Here is an 18314-nt window from a genome sequence, read left to right as displayed (position 1 = left end):
GTTGCAGGCCTTACCAAAAGAAATTACTTTTTTCACGTATGTATCTTCTCTTCTCTACTGAGCTATCCGTAGCTGCTGCTTGCAAGTAGACTTGGGCTGTGTATGCACCATCCATTTAAATCTCATGACTTCCCCCAAAGAATCCTGAGAACTGCAGTAGTTAAGGATGCTGAAAATTGTAGCTCTATGAGGGGTAAACTACAGTTCTCAGGTTTCTTTGGGGGAAGTCATATGCTTTAAAGGTTTGGTGTGTACGCAGCCACACTTACGAGGAGATACTTTGAGGTCAATGCAACATGTGCTGAAGGGTGCAGTATCCAAGGTGTAACACATTGTCTGCCTAAGCTCTTATCCTTCAGTCCTGAACTCACTCATCAATGGTTGCATTTACTTCCAAATATGCAAGGCAGTTGACTATCACAGTCAAATTAAGAAATCTGCTAACAAAAAAAAAAATCTCTGTATGTTTCAAAAATGTTTACCCTCCTTGAGGAAACAATTAGGCCAAAATGCATGCATCTTAATGTTCATGATCCAGATATATACAGAGACAGCCCTCAAGTTATTTAAACAGCTTTGTGAAAAATGATCTTTGCCTCTGGAAAGTGAACAATCTGAAATCCTATATGCACTTACATAGAAGTAAACCCACTGAACTCAATGGGACTTACTCCTGGGTAGACACGTACAGAATTGCACTGTAAAATGGTTGCTCATATTCTGTGTTATTCATCTTAAAATACATACTTCTGGAACACCTCATTCTACTACAAAACAAAACATGATTTTATGCAACCCTTATAAGGAGGCACAAAAATTATTAGTTCTTCCCAGAGGGATTTCCCAATGCAAACCAATATTCCAGAACAAAGACATCAATCACCTACTTACTAATACAGGTAACCAGATCATGTTGTCTACAGATATTGCTTTTGCTGCGCCTAAGCACTTGTAGAAGTTATTGGCTAGGAGACCTTGAAATGCCTTAAAGGAAGCAATATTCAATTCAGAAAGGAATACTGCTGAACATGTATATTTGGTAGGATATATTCTTTTCTTCTTTCCCTGCCAGTGTCAGCTCAGTCAACCAGCTTCAAGGCTAGATCAAGATGCTGGAGGATTTTATTACAAAAAGATACAGAAACAAGACTTGCATGCTCCATGTTTGCTGAAGTGCAATCAACTACAAAGCTGCAAGCTCTGGGAATCATGTGGCTTAAGGCCATTTTCCCTGGTATAATTTTTATCTACAAGTTCCTTAAATCATGATGTGGCTAGTTAAAATTACTGTCTTTTGAACCAGCTGCCGAATAAAAATGCTTATCTTTAAGCTGTAAACATTTTCACTTGCTGATTTCTCCAAGTCAAAATGCTATTAAAAAGGCACAAGTGAGAGGATCTCCCCCCTCTCCAGTCAGTTGACAATCCAGTGGTGAATCAAGGTGTGGATTGGGATTAGTAGACCTGGTTATACATTCTTTCCTCATTACTATTTTCATCAATTAACTATAAAAATAACTGAGGAAAGCAATCATTTCTGCTCAGAATAAGACAAACAACTCTACACCATGTAACAGTGTAAGCATAGAACAAGCAGAGATTCCTACCCACAATTTCCTTCTTTAAAGTAGCCCCATCTCTCTTCCTTGTAGCCAAAATCAACCGTGGATATAACTACTCCACAGACATAAACTGCTTTGTAATAGAAGGGGTGTGCCTAAGAAAATGAACAGCTAAACCCAATTAGGCCCATTTAGTTCAACTGTCATTCATTACTAAATGAATGCTATGAGTTAACCAATGGGATTTGTTTTCTTTATCCTGTTCATATTCATCTGTCACTCATTGAGGAGTGGGAGGGGCTTATTTTCTCCAGCAGTGGCAAAGCTGATCTCAGTAGTTGTCTTCTGCTGGCCACCATCTTATTTTCCCAGAATGATCCAAACACTGCATCAGTCCAGGGCACTCTGGGGGTGGGGAATGGAGGTTATTTTCCCCCCCAGAATGCTTTGGAATGATGCCATGTGCAGGGAATTCTGGGAATATAAAATGGTGGTTGCTAGGACCCCACTGGGGGGGAAAAATCAGCTCTGCTATAGCTACTACAATAAAGCAAGCAACAGCAAAAACATATTAATGAAAGGAGGAGAAAAAGGAGAAAGAAACGGCAGTTTGAGTATGAGGCCCAAGCAAGATCCAAAGCAGAAATTCAAAGTAGGTTTCTACTATGCTGTCTTAGACATGGCCATACAATCTGTTGAAGAGAGATTCCAACAGCTACAACAATATAAATCCCTATTCTGCTTCCTTATTTTTGCCAGGCCTCCCATGGTTTACTTAGCCTAGAAGAAGGAGCAAGTGAACCATATAGTTGGCCTAGTTAATGGGCTTGGCAAACCCAATTGTGCAGCATTGTTGCACAAATATAAACAAAGTTGACTTGATCAAAGCCTGGATGACTGAACACCACAAGCAGCAGTGCCTGAGCAGTATATAAAGCAAGCATAGGGAACCTTTAGCTCTCCAGATGTTGTTGGACTACAACTCCCACCATCTCTCATCAAAGGCCTGACAGCATATGGGAGGACCAACTTCTGTTATAAAGGAAGAGTGGGACATAAATGTAATTAATACACACATCTTTAGGACCAGCGGCTCTGAAAATGTTGCTCTGGCCTGATCTAAAGGTCCATTAAATTGTTTCAGAGTTTTATCAGTCTTGGTTTGGTACACAACCTTTGTTGCCGTTCTGTTATCCTGACCTACACCTTTATTATTCCAACCTTGTCTTTTGCTGCTGCTGCAACATGGCATTTGATAACACTGGGATGCAGATCAAATAAAAACGGGATTCTGCTTTGGGACAACAACAAAAAAGAGTCTGAAACTACTTAAAATGCATCTCTGGAAACATGCTTTCTTATTAGCAAGGGGATGTCTAAAACCATAACAAAAAGAGATTCCAAAACCAACAAAGAGTATTATTTGAGTTTGCTTCTCTTGTGACTTTTCTTTCAACATAGTAGAAATTAACAGTAGAATTAAATCTGGGGCATGGACATTAACCCCAAGGCTAGTTCTGTTGACTGCAAACTACAAGGAAGAGATAAAACGTTAAATTTCAAAAATCAGAGAGAAACAAGTTTTATGCCAGTAGTTAAAAGTCTGTGGGTAGAAAGCTGCATTTAGATCTGGAAGACCTGGAGCTGAAATGTACCTCTTTCTTGGGGGGGGGGGGCAATCCATTTATGCAGAATAAGCATATGGTCCAGCACTCCTGGGACCATACCACTTGAGAATGCAGCCAGGAGCAGAAGAAATCACATTATCGGAGTCTCCCGGCATCTAAATCCTCTCCTGTAGAGATACCACATCAGGGAGAATGATTCTAGCCTAGTCTTTTCCCCAATATCCTTGTTTTTTGTATGTGCCAAGAGTTTTCATGCATAGAAGCACTTAAAACATTAAATCCCCCACATCTGCATTTTGAAGTGCAACAATGCTAAAAGGGCTGTACTACATGCTGTTTCTGAACACTCACATTAAGGGAAAGTCACAGTCTGCAAAATGGAAATAATATTAAAAAAATGTTGTGGGGGCAAATAAAAATCTCTTTGCAATTAAACGTGTCATAGGAAGAATAACTAAAATTATTGAAAAAATGAAATGTTAAAGTTCAGCCAACAGGATGAACCTTTTTTTTTTTTTACATCTAGTTTGGCTCTAGGGATGCCACTCACACCATGCTGTTATCTATACACTTATGCCTCATTCATCCTTTAGAAAGTTCAGAAGAGCTTACACACAATTCGTAGGTAGATTTCCATCATACACTGACTAGGCTAAGATCTAACAACACCATGAACTCTCAGGTGTCTCTGGGCCCTACTACCTCATCTATTATCTGCTTCGATCATGCTACTGTTATGGTAAAGTCACATGGCTTTCTAAGCTTATCGTAAACATATTTATTCCAAAGTCCCATTGATTTCAACTGAGCCTCCAAGTGAAAAGTTTAGAATCGCAGCCTTTTAATGAAAATACAGATTTCAAAATCATTTAGATAAAGGGCATTGAGTCTCCCAGGCCATTGTTCCATTGGATAATCTTTGAAGACAGACCAATTGTCTAAAATTTAGGGCTTATCCAAACGGAGCGGGATAATCCACGGTTTCCATGTTCGGTTTGTCATCTGATAGTCCTCACTTTGCCTGTTAGTTCGCTTTTTCCCAATTAAAAAAAATGCTTTTTTGCACCCACACATGCAGCGGTAAGACCCCTACATTCTTTTTGCTTTTTCCAAGCTCTGCCTCTAAAACCTCCTCCTATCAACCAATTGGTCAGCAAAACAATTATGTATGCTCCTCTCCCCCTTTGCAACGAAGCACAATATGGCTGTAAAGGAGTTCTCGCCTGGAAAGGAAAGGCTGTTGGTCAGTTTCAGGCCTGCCTTCCCACCAGAATGAAATTTACAAAGCTTTCTGGAGCAGGCTTGAAACCGACCAGAAGCCCATATTTGCGATATTACACTTAAACTAATGTATGCTTTTCTGCCTTTATTGATATTTAAGGAGATACACAAGCTGGCAATTGCACTTATTTCTCCAAAAAAGCAAGAAACTGTCACCCCCCCTTCTTCTCCCTTTCCTTCCCACAGAGAATGAAATTGACAAAGCTTTCCAAGCAGGCTTGAAACTGACCAGAAGCCTGTATTTGCGATATTACACTTAAAGGAATGTATGCTTTTCTGATTTGAAGCAAAAATCCCAGCAAGTAGAATGAAATTGACAAATCTTTTGGAGGCAGGCTGAAACCGACCCCTCCTCCTTTCTCGCTTGCTGTGGATTGCAGATCTCACCCAGAGCAGCCGCCCAGTTTGCAGGCTGGCAAAAAATAAAATGCATCTGCGCAGTAGTTGCAGACACCCCCCCCAACACCCCACCATTGCAATGATTGGTTCAATTTTCCCGGGCTTATTCTCGCACATGCGCAAAAGTGCGGATACGTGATTGGCTGGAATTAGGAGAAGGGGCAAGGGGAAATGCCCAAGAACCGCCCATCAGCTGTAAAGTCTGGGATATTGCATCCTAACTCCTGAAGGCACAGCGGATGATTCCCAATTTTAAACAGCAAATCACATTTTTGCCGGTATTGCAAGGAGCGGATTTAACCCGCGAAAATGCGTAACAGCACGAGACGTCATTTGGACGACCGAAAAATAATGAACACACATAGCAGGCGTGTCTTACATTTTGTAGTTGTCTGGATGAGCCCTTACTGAACATGTTTTGGTCTGTAATCATCCTTTGTCTCTCTATACCATAGATCAACGTCCCTTCCATTTAGGCCAATGAAGACAACTGTAAAAATATTTATATTTCTGTCAATAGAAGACAGCTCAATAAGCTGGTCTGGCCTAAGTTGGTTTGCATTTCTATTTTTACAGGCACAAACACAGACACTGCAATTCTGGCACTCAGGGCTGTTTTGTTTTGTTTTTTAATTAATGAACCTAGAGACTTTGGGGGGGAAGAACACAAAGGGCTGTGGAATACGCAGTCTGTTAAAGATAAAAGATTATCTGGACAGACAAAACACACAAAAAACAAAAGGGCTGTTAAACTCTATCACCAACAAATGTGTCTGCCAAATGTCAAAACTTTAGATATCAAAGGGTTTCAGCTTTGCATAGAGTTAAGAACATAAGAAGAGCCTGGCTGGATCAGACCAAAGAAGCCCATATAGTCCAGCATTCTGTCCTCACAGTGACCAACCAGACTCCTATGGGAAGCCCACAAGCAGGACATGAGTACAACCGTTTCCTCAGAACTAGTCTACCATGGTACACGACTTTTTATAATAAAAACACTGACTTATCTTTACCACATATTATGATCATCTGAAAGCACAAGTTTCCCCATGACAATAGCTTTGTTCTGAATCAGCGGAAAAAGCATGGTTTCATTTCCATCCCAAGCTCAAAGTGAACACAGTTGTGGGTTAGTTTATTTTATTTATTATTTTATTTCTATCCCACCCTTCCTCCCAGCAGGAGCCCTAATTGTTTGATTTTAAATATATATATACTACTCACATCATTTTATTTTTATTTTATTTATTGCACTTGTATACCGCCCCATAGCCGAAGCTCTCTGGGCAGTTTACAGCAATCAAAACTTTAAAACAAATATACAATTTAAAACGCATATTTTAAAAACAATTTAAGACACAATTTTAAAATTTAAAACAATATAAAAACAATTTAAAACACATGCTAAAATGCCCGGGAGAAGAGGAAAGTCTTGACATGGCACCGAAAAGATAACAGTGTTGGCGCCAGGTGCACCTCATCAGGAGAATCATTCCATAATTTGGGGGCCACCACTGAGAAGGCCCTCCCCTTGTTGCCACCCTCCGAGCTTCCCTTGGAGAAGACACTCGGAGGAGGGCCTTTGATCATCTCAGAAAGCTTATGCTGAACCAGCCAAAAATCATCAAAATTAATAATATATTTTCCAAGTAATTTCAGGCAGAAAGTATAGCTCCCAAGGCAATCTGTCTTACAGAAGGAGACAGGAAAGCTATAGCAGCAGCACAAGCTACAAATAACTTGAGTCACCCAGTGTGTAAACTTTTATTACAATGGTTCCTAATGTGGTTTGTGAAGCTTCCTGAGCAGGTTAGGGCAAGAGCAAACTTCACTCCGATTCACAGACAGCCACATTTTTCTGTGCGCTACCATTCTCATCCACCCCCCCCTCCAACGTCTCAAACCCCAGAGTGCTTAGACAGCTTCCCAGGTGCAAAAACTTGTTATAGAGCTCCGAGTTGAAGAAATTCACTGACCAACAGTACTGAGGATCAACAAAGCAAAGGCCACTTTTCAGCCCTCTTATTTCTGGGTAGCTCTTTTCTTGGGAACTTTACAAGTATGAAAGATCCCTGACGGACCTCTGATAAATCAACAATAGCCTCGCCTCTTGCACTATTATAGCTACAAATGCTTGATTGGCATTTGTGCTCCCCCTCCCCCATTTGAACATCTTGGGGAAATACTCCTCTTGCAGGCCTTCAGTGAGAGAGAATAAAATATCTGGTGCCAGGCCTGATGATATTGCACCACAGCTCTGGCAGGTCATGAGGGTATGTCAACAGCTGCTTTGACCGATTCTCCACCCCAAAGTCTTTTCTTGCCTTGGAAGGAACTTGGCAAGTTTAAGTTTGAGAAAGGATGGTTTAAATGTTTAGAAGCATGGTTTCTAAAAATCACATGGCACAAAGGCATCCCAGTGGACTATTCTACATGCAAAGCTCTGTCATGCATACTACAGCTTTTGCAGCCCCCTTTCCCACTGCTATGTCCATAGGCTTCCTCTTCAATTGCTTCTGTTGTAAGACCAGAGTGGGATTCAACATGCAAGGCTTCAGTCAGAAGGCAAAATTTAGCAAGCCCCTCCCTGCAGAAGCCAAAGCACTTTTTGTTCATGAATATAGCATCTAAAATGGTATTTTTATTCATGTTTTAATTATTTTAAAGTAACGTAATTATTCTACTTATATGCTACTTGGATGCAAGGCTCCCACCCAGGTTGCTGATCAGGTCACTGTTCTTCAGCCTTGAGTCCCCAGATGTTCTTGGACTATAACTCCCATCTTCCTCAAGCCAGCTTAGCCACTGGTCAAGGAATCATGGGCATTGTAGTCCAACGTTGAGTCCCCAGATGTTGTTGAACACTCAGTCAACAACTGGAGCTCCCAGACCAATTACTGGGCCTTCATATTCTTAACTATTCCTGTGAATAGAATCCTGTGTGAGCATCACAAAAAACATATGCACCTCTTTTGAAAGAGTATTTAAAATATACTTCCAAACAATACATTCAGTTTAAAAGAAACCAATACTATTTAAATACCTTCCAATCACTGAAATACTAACATTTATTTTAACTCTTAAATCACTTAAGAACAAGGTCTTAACTTAATATATTTTGCTGACAGCTCAAACAAGAACTAATAAGCAGATTTCAGAAAAGAATGCAATTCATGATTTAATTTATTTGATCACATTATGTGACTCTTTGAAAAGAGCTCCATACTGAAGGAAGAGGACTATATTCAGCCTTCTCAAATAGCATGTCACTCAGTAATACGTCAAGATCTTTTACAGCAGAGATGATCAACCTTTCAACATTGGCGCTCCAATACCCTTAATACTTATGTAGAGAAAAAGGAGCTTTGGGCAGGGTTAGTTTGGTCATGTTACAGTGCTGAACATCTTGAAAAGCTGCAGCTGTCTAAATACCCTCATTTGAACAACTATTAAAGTACAGGATCCCTAATGTTGAAAGGTTGGTCATTGCTAGTTTACAGGGATAGGTCTGTAATTTTTATCAGCTAACAAGCAGCAATATCCCCAATCCAAAGCATGCTTATTCAGATGTTTCGTAATCAGATTTACTTAAAATAAAGGCAAATTCTGAAAGGAGAGCTATATTAGTCTCTAAAAACAAAAACAAAGAACAGCCCAATGGCAACTTAAAAGACTTAACTAAATTATTGCGATATAAGCTTTCATGAGCCCACTTTGTCAGATGTATGAAACAGACCGTGAAGATGCTAAACAAACAAGACAGAGGTAGGGTTTGCACATAACACTAAGTCATGGTTTGTTTAAGCCAGGGGTTGCTAAACTGTGGCCCTCTAGATGTTCCTGGACTACAATTCCATCCCTGACTATACATCATGCTGACTGGAGGCTGATGAAAGCTGGTGTCCAACAACACCTGGAGGGCCACAGGTTCTTCACCTCTGATTTAAGTAATGGTTTGTTTAACAAACTATGGAGCTGCCCCACAGATGATAAAACAAACCATGGCTTATTTCTCCAAAGTTCTGTTTATTTTTCAGTGGCTCCTGCCTTGTGCTTTGTAATTTGGCAAGCATGTGGGGAACCCAACAAACCATGGCTAGGGAAGGGTGCTGGTTTCACACAACATGCCAAGCTATGGAACAAATCAAGTTTCGTAAGCCAACAATAAACCATGACTTCAGACTGTAGTTTATTATTGGGGATTGTGGCAAGCTGCTGGGCAGAGTACACACAAAACGCTAAGCCATGTTTTAATAAACCATAGTTGAATTACGCATAGTTTACTGTTATGTGCTAACCAGGTCAGACAGATAAAAGATATACTTGTACCCTAGATACACCCGTGCCCTTCACTATCTTTGTTCTCAGTAAGGTGTTCAACCTTGTGAGCTATACTACTTCACACTGCAAGTGAAGGCTCATATGACTAAATTTTCCTTCTACTATTTTTTTCTTAAATCTCCCCTCACATAAAAAAACTAGGGTGTTAGGAATATCACTAATGTAGAGACATTTATTTTACCTATGTGGAGGGAATATTTCTTGTATGAAGGAAAATTCAATCATGTAAGCACCCAGCAGTAGGTATGAAATGGTACAGCCCAGACGCAGGTTAACAACCTCAGGGAGAACAAGCAGGCTTTAATCCAGGGGTAGCTAAGCTATGGCCCTCCCGATGTTATTGGACTACAGCTCCCATCATCCTTGGCTAAAACTGATGGAAGGCGGAGTCCAACATCATTAGGAAGGCCACAGATTAATAACCCTCTAGCCCGTTAAAGCCTATGCCAAAATAAAAGTATTACGTCTTTAAGGTGCCACAAGACTTTATTTTTTTACTTCCAAGTACGTATAGCTAAAATTGCATCCTTAGTAAAGACTCATTTTAAAAAAATAACCTAGTGACAGCATTTAAAAAAGAAAAAACCCTCCGTTCTCCTTCTGCACCTAGACAAACTTCCTCCTTTTTTCCCCTTGCATGTCCAGTCCATCAATTTTTCTCCCACCATTCAGTTACCATGATTTCTGGCAGTTGTCATGGATACATATGTGAACTTTCCCAGCCAAATAACTTTCCAAGGAGTAAACTTAAATACTTTTAAGAAATAATGGACTTCTAGAACAAGAGAAAAAAAGAGAATGAATCCAACCCAATCAAATAATGTTTGTATTTACTCATCCAATTAAAACAGCATAACTATGCAGTTAGAAAAACTAGAGTATATTTAGGGTACAATCCAGCAAAAGTTAAGCACTTTTAAATCGCAGTGACTTAAATGCGAGAGTTAAAGATATTCTTAAATATCTGCCACTGGAATACATGGTACTTTAAAACATGCTTAACTTTAGCTAGATTGGGCACAACATTTGTATTCTTCGAAGACCCCTGGGTGATGAAAATGGGACAATTTCCTTTTATCTCTTTTCACACCAACCCTGCAATGTAGGCTAGGCTGTGAGATCCCAAGATCCTCTTGATTATTACACTAAATGCATCTTTAATTTTTGCTTTGAAAAATTATTACAAATTTTGCCTCATACTTGTCCCCAAATTTCTTTTAGTACCTAACCCGATAGGTTACATTGGCTCCATAGCCTCTCTGTTTTAGCAGCTTAAGATTCACCTAAGTTCTTCACAAATGGAGAGTTCATGGCAAGTCATATCCAGAAAAGAGGGCTCCTCTCCCTTCTTCCTGTCAGGGACAAACACAACCAGCTATTCATTCTTTGGACAAACAAAGCAAGAGAACGATGTTGTCAGCACAGTTACACTGTAGCCCACTTCTTGCTCTTTAATAAATTTCCAGATAAATTAGTTAGGAAGCCTGCCTCATCCTAAACTCCTGCCTCCATTTAAGCCTTACCCAAAACATTGTCAAGGCTTCCTGGGCCATTCGATAATAAAATAATTTGGGTGCAAAGCTGTAAACGAGAAGAATGGGGTAGGGGGAGAAAGGCAACAAATTTAATTAATTGTTAACTATAGGAATAAAACACCATTTTTTGAAAAAAGGCCTGCACACTTTAAACTTACTTCAGTAGGAATGTTTTGTATATTCAGGCATCAATGCCAGCTGTGTCTGCTGAGAGAAAATCAGCTGAGATGTTTAATGGGCAAATTCCATCACATCCCAACTACCATAGTAACCTGCTTTTTAAACAGACATTCTTGTTTTTTACAACTCAAAACACACAATCACTAGCAAGTCTTTACAAAAAGCTCTCTATTATTAACATCATGAATCTGAAGGAATCCTTGGCCAAATTAATCAGAGCTAACATAGCAAGAACACAGATACAAAGTACAGCATGTGTAAACGCCTTCCAGGCATCTAAATAAGCGGCTTAACCCTTGCATAATATACACTGGAAATTCTATAATCTTTTATGTTGGAGAGATGAGCAAGACAGGAATGGTTATAACGGTAATAAATAAATAAGGTACTTGGTACTGAAAAGCACAACAGAACTGGTGCTAATTATTATTATTTCTACAACACCACCAGTGGGTGGGATGCTTTACAGAGTACAAAAGGCCAGGTCCATACCCCTAGGAGTTTACAGTCTAAAGTTCAACACTGGGAGACAAACAGAGGAAGGAGAGTGAAGTGGAGGCAGGGAAAAATATGCGGTCACTAGTGTTACACATACATAGGCTTAGTTACAGCAGAATATAGGAACTACAGGGTTATGTACCAATGAATCAGAATGAACATTAAAATGTACTAAAAGACCATCTAGTTCAACTTCTTGCTAAAATGAGATAACCCACGAACTCTGATCCTCACTGATAATTCCAACAACCCAGAATGAAATAGTAAAAATAGGAGCGGATGAGGAAACAAAAAACTCAGTTATGAATATTTTACCATATATCCAGGATCACCACCTTTGGCATCACTTTTCTTTTAAATCACGCTACACACTCATTCTAGATTTACAGTAACAAGTATATATATATATATATAAAATCTCAGAGTCTTCTTTCCATCTATCAGATGACCATCTCTAGTCCTAATGTAATTAGTAGATCTCATCATTTTTGCTCTTTGCCAAATCAGTGTAAGATTATCACAGCTCTTAGGAGTTCTGCCTTTTACCCGTTATATTTAACCTAGCACCATGGGTCTTTATATGAATTTGAGGGGGGGCGGGGGAAGACAAACAAACATGCCATATCTGTGTACTCTGTTTAATACCCCATCAGCATGAACCTAAAGGGCAAGGAAAAAATCCAGCCTTTCACAGTCCCTACAGTGGTTTTGAGAAGGCTCTTAAGAAGCTCTAAAAGATGAAGCAATCTGCATTAACAATCTTGGGTAGATAAAAACGACTTTCTACAGAAATTAATTTCAGTCCCAAAAAAGTTCTCTTACAAAAATCCTGAGCAGACAATTTCAGAATCGAAGCTATTCCTAACTCCAAAGAAATTAATGGCTTATTCTTATTCTGTGGCTAGAAACCTGTGCACATTTCCGTCGGGAGTAAGCCCCACTGAACACGGTAGGACTTACTTCTAAGGAAATACACAACACGGACTCGGCCTGCTCAAAGTCTCTTTCTCCTCCTGCCACCATTCAGTCCTGTCAAGGTTTTTTTTAAACGATAGTTAAACAAACGAAAACCTCCGTGGTCTGCCCACCAGCGGTACGGTGGGAATACCAATCTTAATCACTCTGGCTTTGTTCTTGCATCAACAAAACTTCCCTCCAAATAATGTTTTGAGTTTTTTTAGAACCATCCACCCCATTCAAGATCTGATCTCAAGAATTCATCTCTCTGCAAAACCAAAAGGCACCGCTCTTACCTCCAGGGAAAGGGCGGCGGCGGCGGCGGCGGCGGCAGGGGGGGCTTGCTGGAATAGAAGGAAACTCAGCAACAGGAATCTTGCACTAATTTGGCATCGAGGTCGCCCTGTACGCTGCTCAGCGGGCGCGGCTCCTCCAACCTCTTTTGGCAGCCGGCTTCGTCGTTCACCTAAACAGCTTGCCCGGGACAGAAGCGTTGCATGATCTCTGGCGCTCTGGCTGAGCCAGGAGGAGAGAGTTCACAGCTGAACCACCAACTCAAGGCGGCGCGCAACAAACTCAAGCAGCTGCAGACGCGGCGGAGAGGAAGGCGATCAAGCCGCACACGAGGCAGGCACCAGAGCTCATAGAGTGATTTAGAGCTGCTCCAGCCACACCCCTGCGTCGGGCTTATTCACGCTAGAGCTGACGGAACCACCACCACCACCACCACATAAAAGCAATTTACATATGGTGACCTCCCATTGCCCTTTACCGTGTTTTTTTTTAAAGAACTTTCCTTCAATCCTACCTGTAATATCTCCCTTTAAAATCAGGTCCCTAAAAAGTCATGATTTACTACTTCCTAAATACAACCTTTTGCTGCTAGGTCAGGCCAGGCTGTAATCACAGCTGATTTTATTAGTTTGCTTCCCTCCCCTTCTCCCTTTACTGGCATCCAATCTTCTCCGCCACAGCGTGTGTGGGGGCTTTCTGCTCCTGCTTCTTCTTCTTGTCAAAAACTATTCACTGTGTCAGTCAAAGGGCCACATACTGGCAAATAAGCACACTTAATTAAAACAGCAGGTGAGGAAAGCAATAAAACAAAACAGCAGCTCACCCCTCTGTGCTTTCCTTCACCAGACTAAGGAAAAGAACAATTTATGCTACCCACCAAATCTGGGTATCTGACTCCTCAGACTAGTCCACGAAATTGGCTTGCCTCCCTTGAGGCATATTTTGCCATGATTCATAGCAGGGCTGGCCCTAACTTTGGGCAGGGTGAAGTGGCCTATCTACAACGACAGATTTGGGGATAACGTTAAAAGGACAGCCAATTGTCAACCATTTATTTGTCAGTTTTTTTAAGGGGGGGTGGAGTTTTTATAGTTTTTTTTAAGGAGGGATGAGCCACCCAGTGTTAAAATAAATATTAAATTGAAAAGGATCTCAGCTGTACTGACATTCCTGAATGATAGTTCAGTAGTACTGCAGAATAGTAGCAGCACTAGAAGTTCACCACGTGGAGCTTGCCCTCTTCACTCTCAACCTCAACTCATTCTCCCTCTGTCTCTCCACATATTCCTTACACAACTAACCTCTGCTCCCAAGGCACAGCAAGCAAGACACTGCAGTCAGCTACCAGAGCGGTAGCTCTCCCTCTCCTTTATCAGTTAGCCTTGATCACAACTGCGGGCCTTGTTGTGGGGATCTCACCCCGGCCAATCTTGAGGAGACTCGAGTCTAGCCCCTTCCCTCCTCCCCTTTCTAGAGTTTCAGATTAATCAACATGGGGCAACCACAATTTGAATTTTTTGCATAATTACTTAATAACTACTTAAGGAGCACTGAAGGCCTTTGGCACGCCCAATAGCATTTTTTACTTTGAAAAGCAGGTCTGCTCACCCCTTCGCCAGGGCCTTTCATATCACAAACTGCTTTTAAAACTCTCCTCGTTTTCAACAGGAGTTTGCCTTGAAGCACAAAAAACTGCCTGTTCAAGTTTTCAAAGGATCACTGGGTTTATAAAACTAATTCCTTTGATCCAGGCCAATATTATCACCATGTGGAAAATATGATTATATGGCTTAGCCAATAGGTGCTATCATCGATAGTTGCAGTTTAGACAAAGGCATCTGGTTGGCCACTGTCAGAACATGAGGGGGGACTAGATGGGCCTTTGGTTCAATCCAGGAGGGCTTTTCTTATGTTCTCCTCTGGCACAACCACAAGGAGCACATTGGAAGCATCATTTTCCATTTTTCAGCTAACCATGGTTTATCTGTATTGCTGTTAGTGTTGCTGAAACAAGCCATAATCCTTATCAACAGTTTGAAATGGGCTTATTTCACCACAGTTTGGCCTTGTTCAGTTGGAACACTAAATGATGGTTTAGCATTATATGAATGGACTTTGGGTTTAGGAGCTCCCCTCCCCCCTTCTTTCTTCTCAAATGGCCATGTGGAAGAAATGAGAATCTTTGGGTTCTGCTTTTAACAAACCACAGTTACTTGCTATGTCCAAACCTGGGCAAACTGTGATAAATCTTAACTATGGTTTAAGCAAACAAGTCAACTTCAAGTTATAGTCCACAATCTTGGGTTCTTTACCTAAAACATAGTTTGCGGTTTGGATAAAACATTATTAATTTAAAATGGAAACTAAAGCTTCCAGTCACTGTCTGGGTTGAGACACAGCAAAAAAACTGTAGTTAGCTGAAAACAGAAACAACCGCTTCACTTCCCCACAGCCATGCTAGCGGAGGGTCAGGGAACATATGAGTGTAAGGTGTGTGCATGCAACACTAAACCACAGCTTAGCATTATATGTAAACTCTGTAAGTTTCCATATATGCATCTTTTGTTACTTCGTAAATCTAAGTGAGAACACACCTACAATTTAAAACATTAATTTTGAGATAAGAACTGCCACCGACAGCCTCACACAGACACAGAAAAAGAACTTTATTTTAAACAATTCTAGCAATTACTGTACAGCCTTGTTTATTCATAAGGCCTGGGAGAGATATAAGAGTCTTTCAGATAGCCGTGCATTCAGATAAAGCAGAGTACTATTTACACAGGATTTATGCAGGATAAAGTGTACACTATATGGGGGATGTACTATAAATATATAAGATAAAATAAGATAAAATAAGAATTTTGAATAACCCTTTCTGATAAGAAAATTTTACTGTTTTGTGAAGTTTTACTGTCGTTTGCAAATAGTTTCTGGAATAGCACTCATCTATGTGGTCTTGTAGAAGCACAACTGAATTTAGTTCTGGATTAAAATTGCACATCTGCCATGGCCTCAAGTGTATGGCTTTGGACAAATTGTATCTTTTAACTTCAGTTTTCCATTCATAAAAAGAGCTTGATTGTGACCATAACCTACCTTACAGGATTGTTGTAAAGACAATCATCATAAAATGTTGGTGGGGGGGAATATAAGACTGAAATATAACAAAATAAAATGTTATATAATTGAGTTGGTCACTGTGTCTGCACTTGTTTGCCTAGGACACTTTGTGATGGCTTTGACTGTGTTCTGTCAGTCTTTTTCCCCACTCTGCAGCCCAGATTTGCAAGGAACTCCAGTCTTTATATTGTCCCCTGCAAGTTCACATGGCTTCTTCCAATGAATCTGGAGATTACATGGGATACACCCTGTACTCATGGTAGGATGCTACAACGCATATCTGACAGAACAGGAAATTAACATGACGAATGTACTGCAGTGGCCAAATGTATCCCCCTTTGTGGATAAATCTGCCATGACCTAGCCCACAATTCTTCAAATTCTTATCTAGGTATAGTTCCCAGATTGGCCATATTTTATTTTCAAATGGAAATGTATTATTGATCCACACACTCACCCAGCTAATAATCATTATTCTGTGGTGGAGGGAACAGACTGGGTTCCCTTTGGGAGGAAGGGTGGTATATAAATATAATAAATAATAACAATAATATGCAACATATTCTAGCATATTCCACAAGCATGGAAACCCAATTTGCATGATCCTTCCCTCCTCATTAAAGGAAGGGAAAATTCACACAAATTATGCGTCAGTGCCTATAGATCTATGGGTTGGAGTCTAGTTCATGCAGTGCCTTTTATGTACTATGGGAAATGTGAATATCAGCTTCTTCATCCTTTCACCACAGAATTACAATTAATGGCTAGGTGTGAGTATATGAATCAGACCTATGCTCTGTTTCTGGGATTAAAAGTGTTCAGATTATATTGAAGTGGTGTCAGTTGGGAGAAAGAAGTTAAAAGAAAAAAAATTACCACCCCAATTAAGTGACATATGTATTATTTATTAAATTTATATCCTGCCTTCCTCCCAGGAGGAGCCCAGAGTGGTAAACAAAAACACTAAAAGCACTTTAAAGCATCTTAAAAACAAAAGACTTTAAAACATATCAAAACTAAACATCTTTAAAACATATTTAAAAAACAACTTTAAAAACATCTTTAAACAATTCCAGCACAGATGCAGACTGGGATAAGGTCTCTACTTAAAAGGCTTGTTGAAAGAAGAAGGTATTTGTGCGCCTCTGCAGGGTTTAGAATTGTACATAGAGAGACTCTTTCTGTTGTGCTAAATAAGGCATTTATAGAGTTATGGAACTCTAGCGGTCTGTCTCTATGCTCCCTTAGCCTCACGGTAACTTCCTGTCAGGTGATATCACTCCTCTCCTTAATTGGTTAGTTAGTTTTCCCTCCAAAACCTGCCTCAGTTTGTTTCAGTCATCAGTGAAGCTAGCAGCAGGCCTAGTAGCCCCAGAGGACAACACTTCTTTTTTACCTATCTCTCTCTCAGAAGATACCTCTTTGCCAGAATTACCTCTTCCAGAAGCTGTCTCTCTCAGAAGGTACCTCTCCTCCATTGAATCTACCTTTTCAACAATCCTACAATATCCTACCTATCAACCTTCTTCATCATCATCACCATCCTCAGTTCACCATCCCCAGAGACTATACACTTTCTTTGAAGTTTCTGTATACCTTTGTGTTTTCTGGTTTAATAAAATAGTTCTGATTAAAAGAGAGAGATTGAGGGCCCATCCAGATGACTGCAAAATGTGTGACACGCCCGCTATGTGTGTTCATTATTTTTTGGTCGTCCAAATGACATCTCGCACTGTTACACATTTTCGTGGGTTAAATCCGCTCCTTGCAATACCGGCAAAAATGCAATTTGCTGTTTAAAATCGGGAATCATCCACTGTGCCTTCAGGAGTTAGGATGCAATACCGCAGACTTTACAGCTGATGGACGGTTCTTGGGCGTTTCCCCTTGCCCCTTCTCCTCATTCCAGCCAATCACGTATCCGCACTTTTGCACATGTGCAAGAATAAGCCTGGGAAAATTGAAGCAATCATTGCAATGGTGCGGTGTTGGGGGGGTGTCTGCAACTACTGCGCAGATGCATTTCATTTTTTGCCAGCCTGCAAACTGGGCGGCTGCTCTGGGTGAGATCTGCAATACACAGCAAGCGAGAAAGAGGCTGCTGTCAGTTTCATGCCTGCCTCTGGAAAGCTTTGTCAATTTCATTCTACCTGCTGGGGTTTTAGTTTCAAATCATTTTGCTGGCAAAAGCCTATCACACAGCCACAGCCTCAGCTCGCCTCCCCTCCCCAAATCTTATCAATTGTCCCCCGAAAGGAGTGGCGGGCAGCCCACCCCTCATGAGCGCTCCTAGGTGGGCTTGCCTTCACTCGGGGAAAGCTGGCAGGCACAGCTGGTCTCAAGCTGCAAACAGTGGAGGGACTTCGTTTTACCTCGGCGTGATATACTTTATTCGTTTGGTGCCATGGCTTAACCTGCTTCAGTGGCTTTAGCCTCCTCGCCTCCCCTCCCCCCGCCCCGCCACTCCTGCAAAGACCTGTTTGCTCTCTCTCTCTCTCTCTCTCTCTCTCTCTCTC

General features: G+C 40.8%; 1 protein-coding gene across 5 annotated transcripts in view; it reads right to left on the bottom strand.

The window, feature by feature from the left end:
• The window catches only part of BCAR3 (BCAR3 adaptor protein, NSP family member), a 117630-nt gene extending 104489 nt beyond the window's left edge, over positions 1–13141 (bottom strand). For 2 of the 5 annotated variants that reach the window (XM_061633757.1, XM_061633762.1), the window contains exon 1: positions 12678–13141. Coding sequence is in view for 1 of the 5 variants with exons in the window: in XM_061633763.1 (XP_061489747.1) it covers positions 10495–10522 (28 nt within the window). In the remaining 4 variants the exon portion in view is untranslated. Of the gene's footprint in view, positions 1–1611; positions 1636–10494; positions 10538–10734; positions 10793–10904; positions 10954–12677 lie in introns of those variants that run through there. The other 3 variants (XM_061633758.1, XM_061633763.1, XM_061633759.1) reach the window with 3 other exon arrangements.
• Positions 13142–18314: the final 5173 nt, after the last annotated feature.

Source organism: Rhineura floridana, chromosome 6 (assembly GCF_030035675.1).
Source record: "Rhineura floridana isolate rRhiFlo1 chromosome 6, rRhiFlo1.hap2, whole genome shotgun sequence".
NCBI lineage: Eukaryota > Metazoa > Chordata > Lepidosauria > Squamata > Rhineuridae > Rhineura > Rhineura floridana.
The sequence above is the reverse complement of the archived record's forward strand: the minus strand, read 5'-3'. Positions and strand labels throughout refer to the sequence as shown.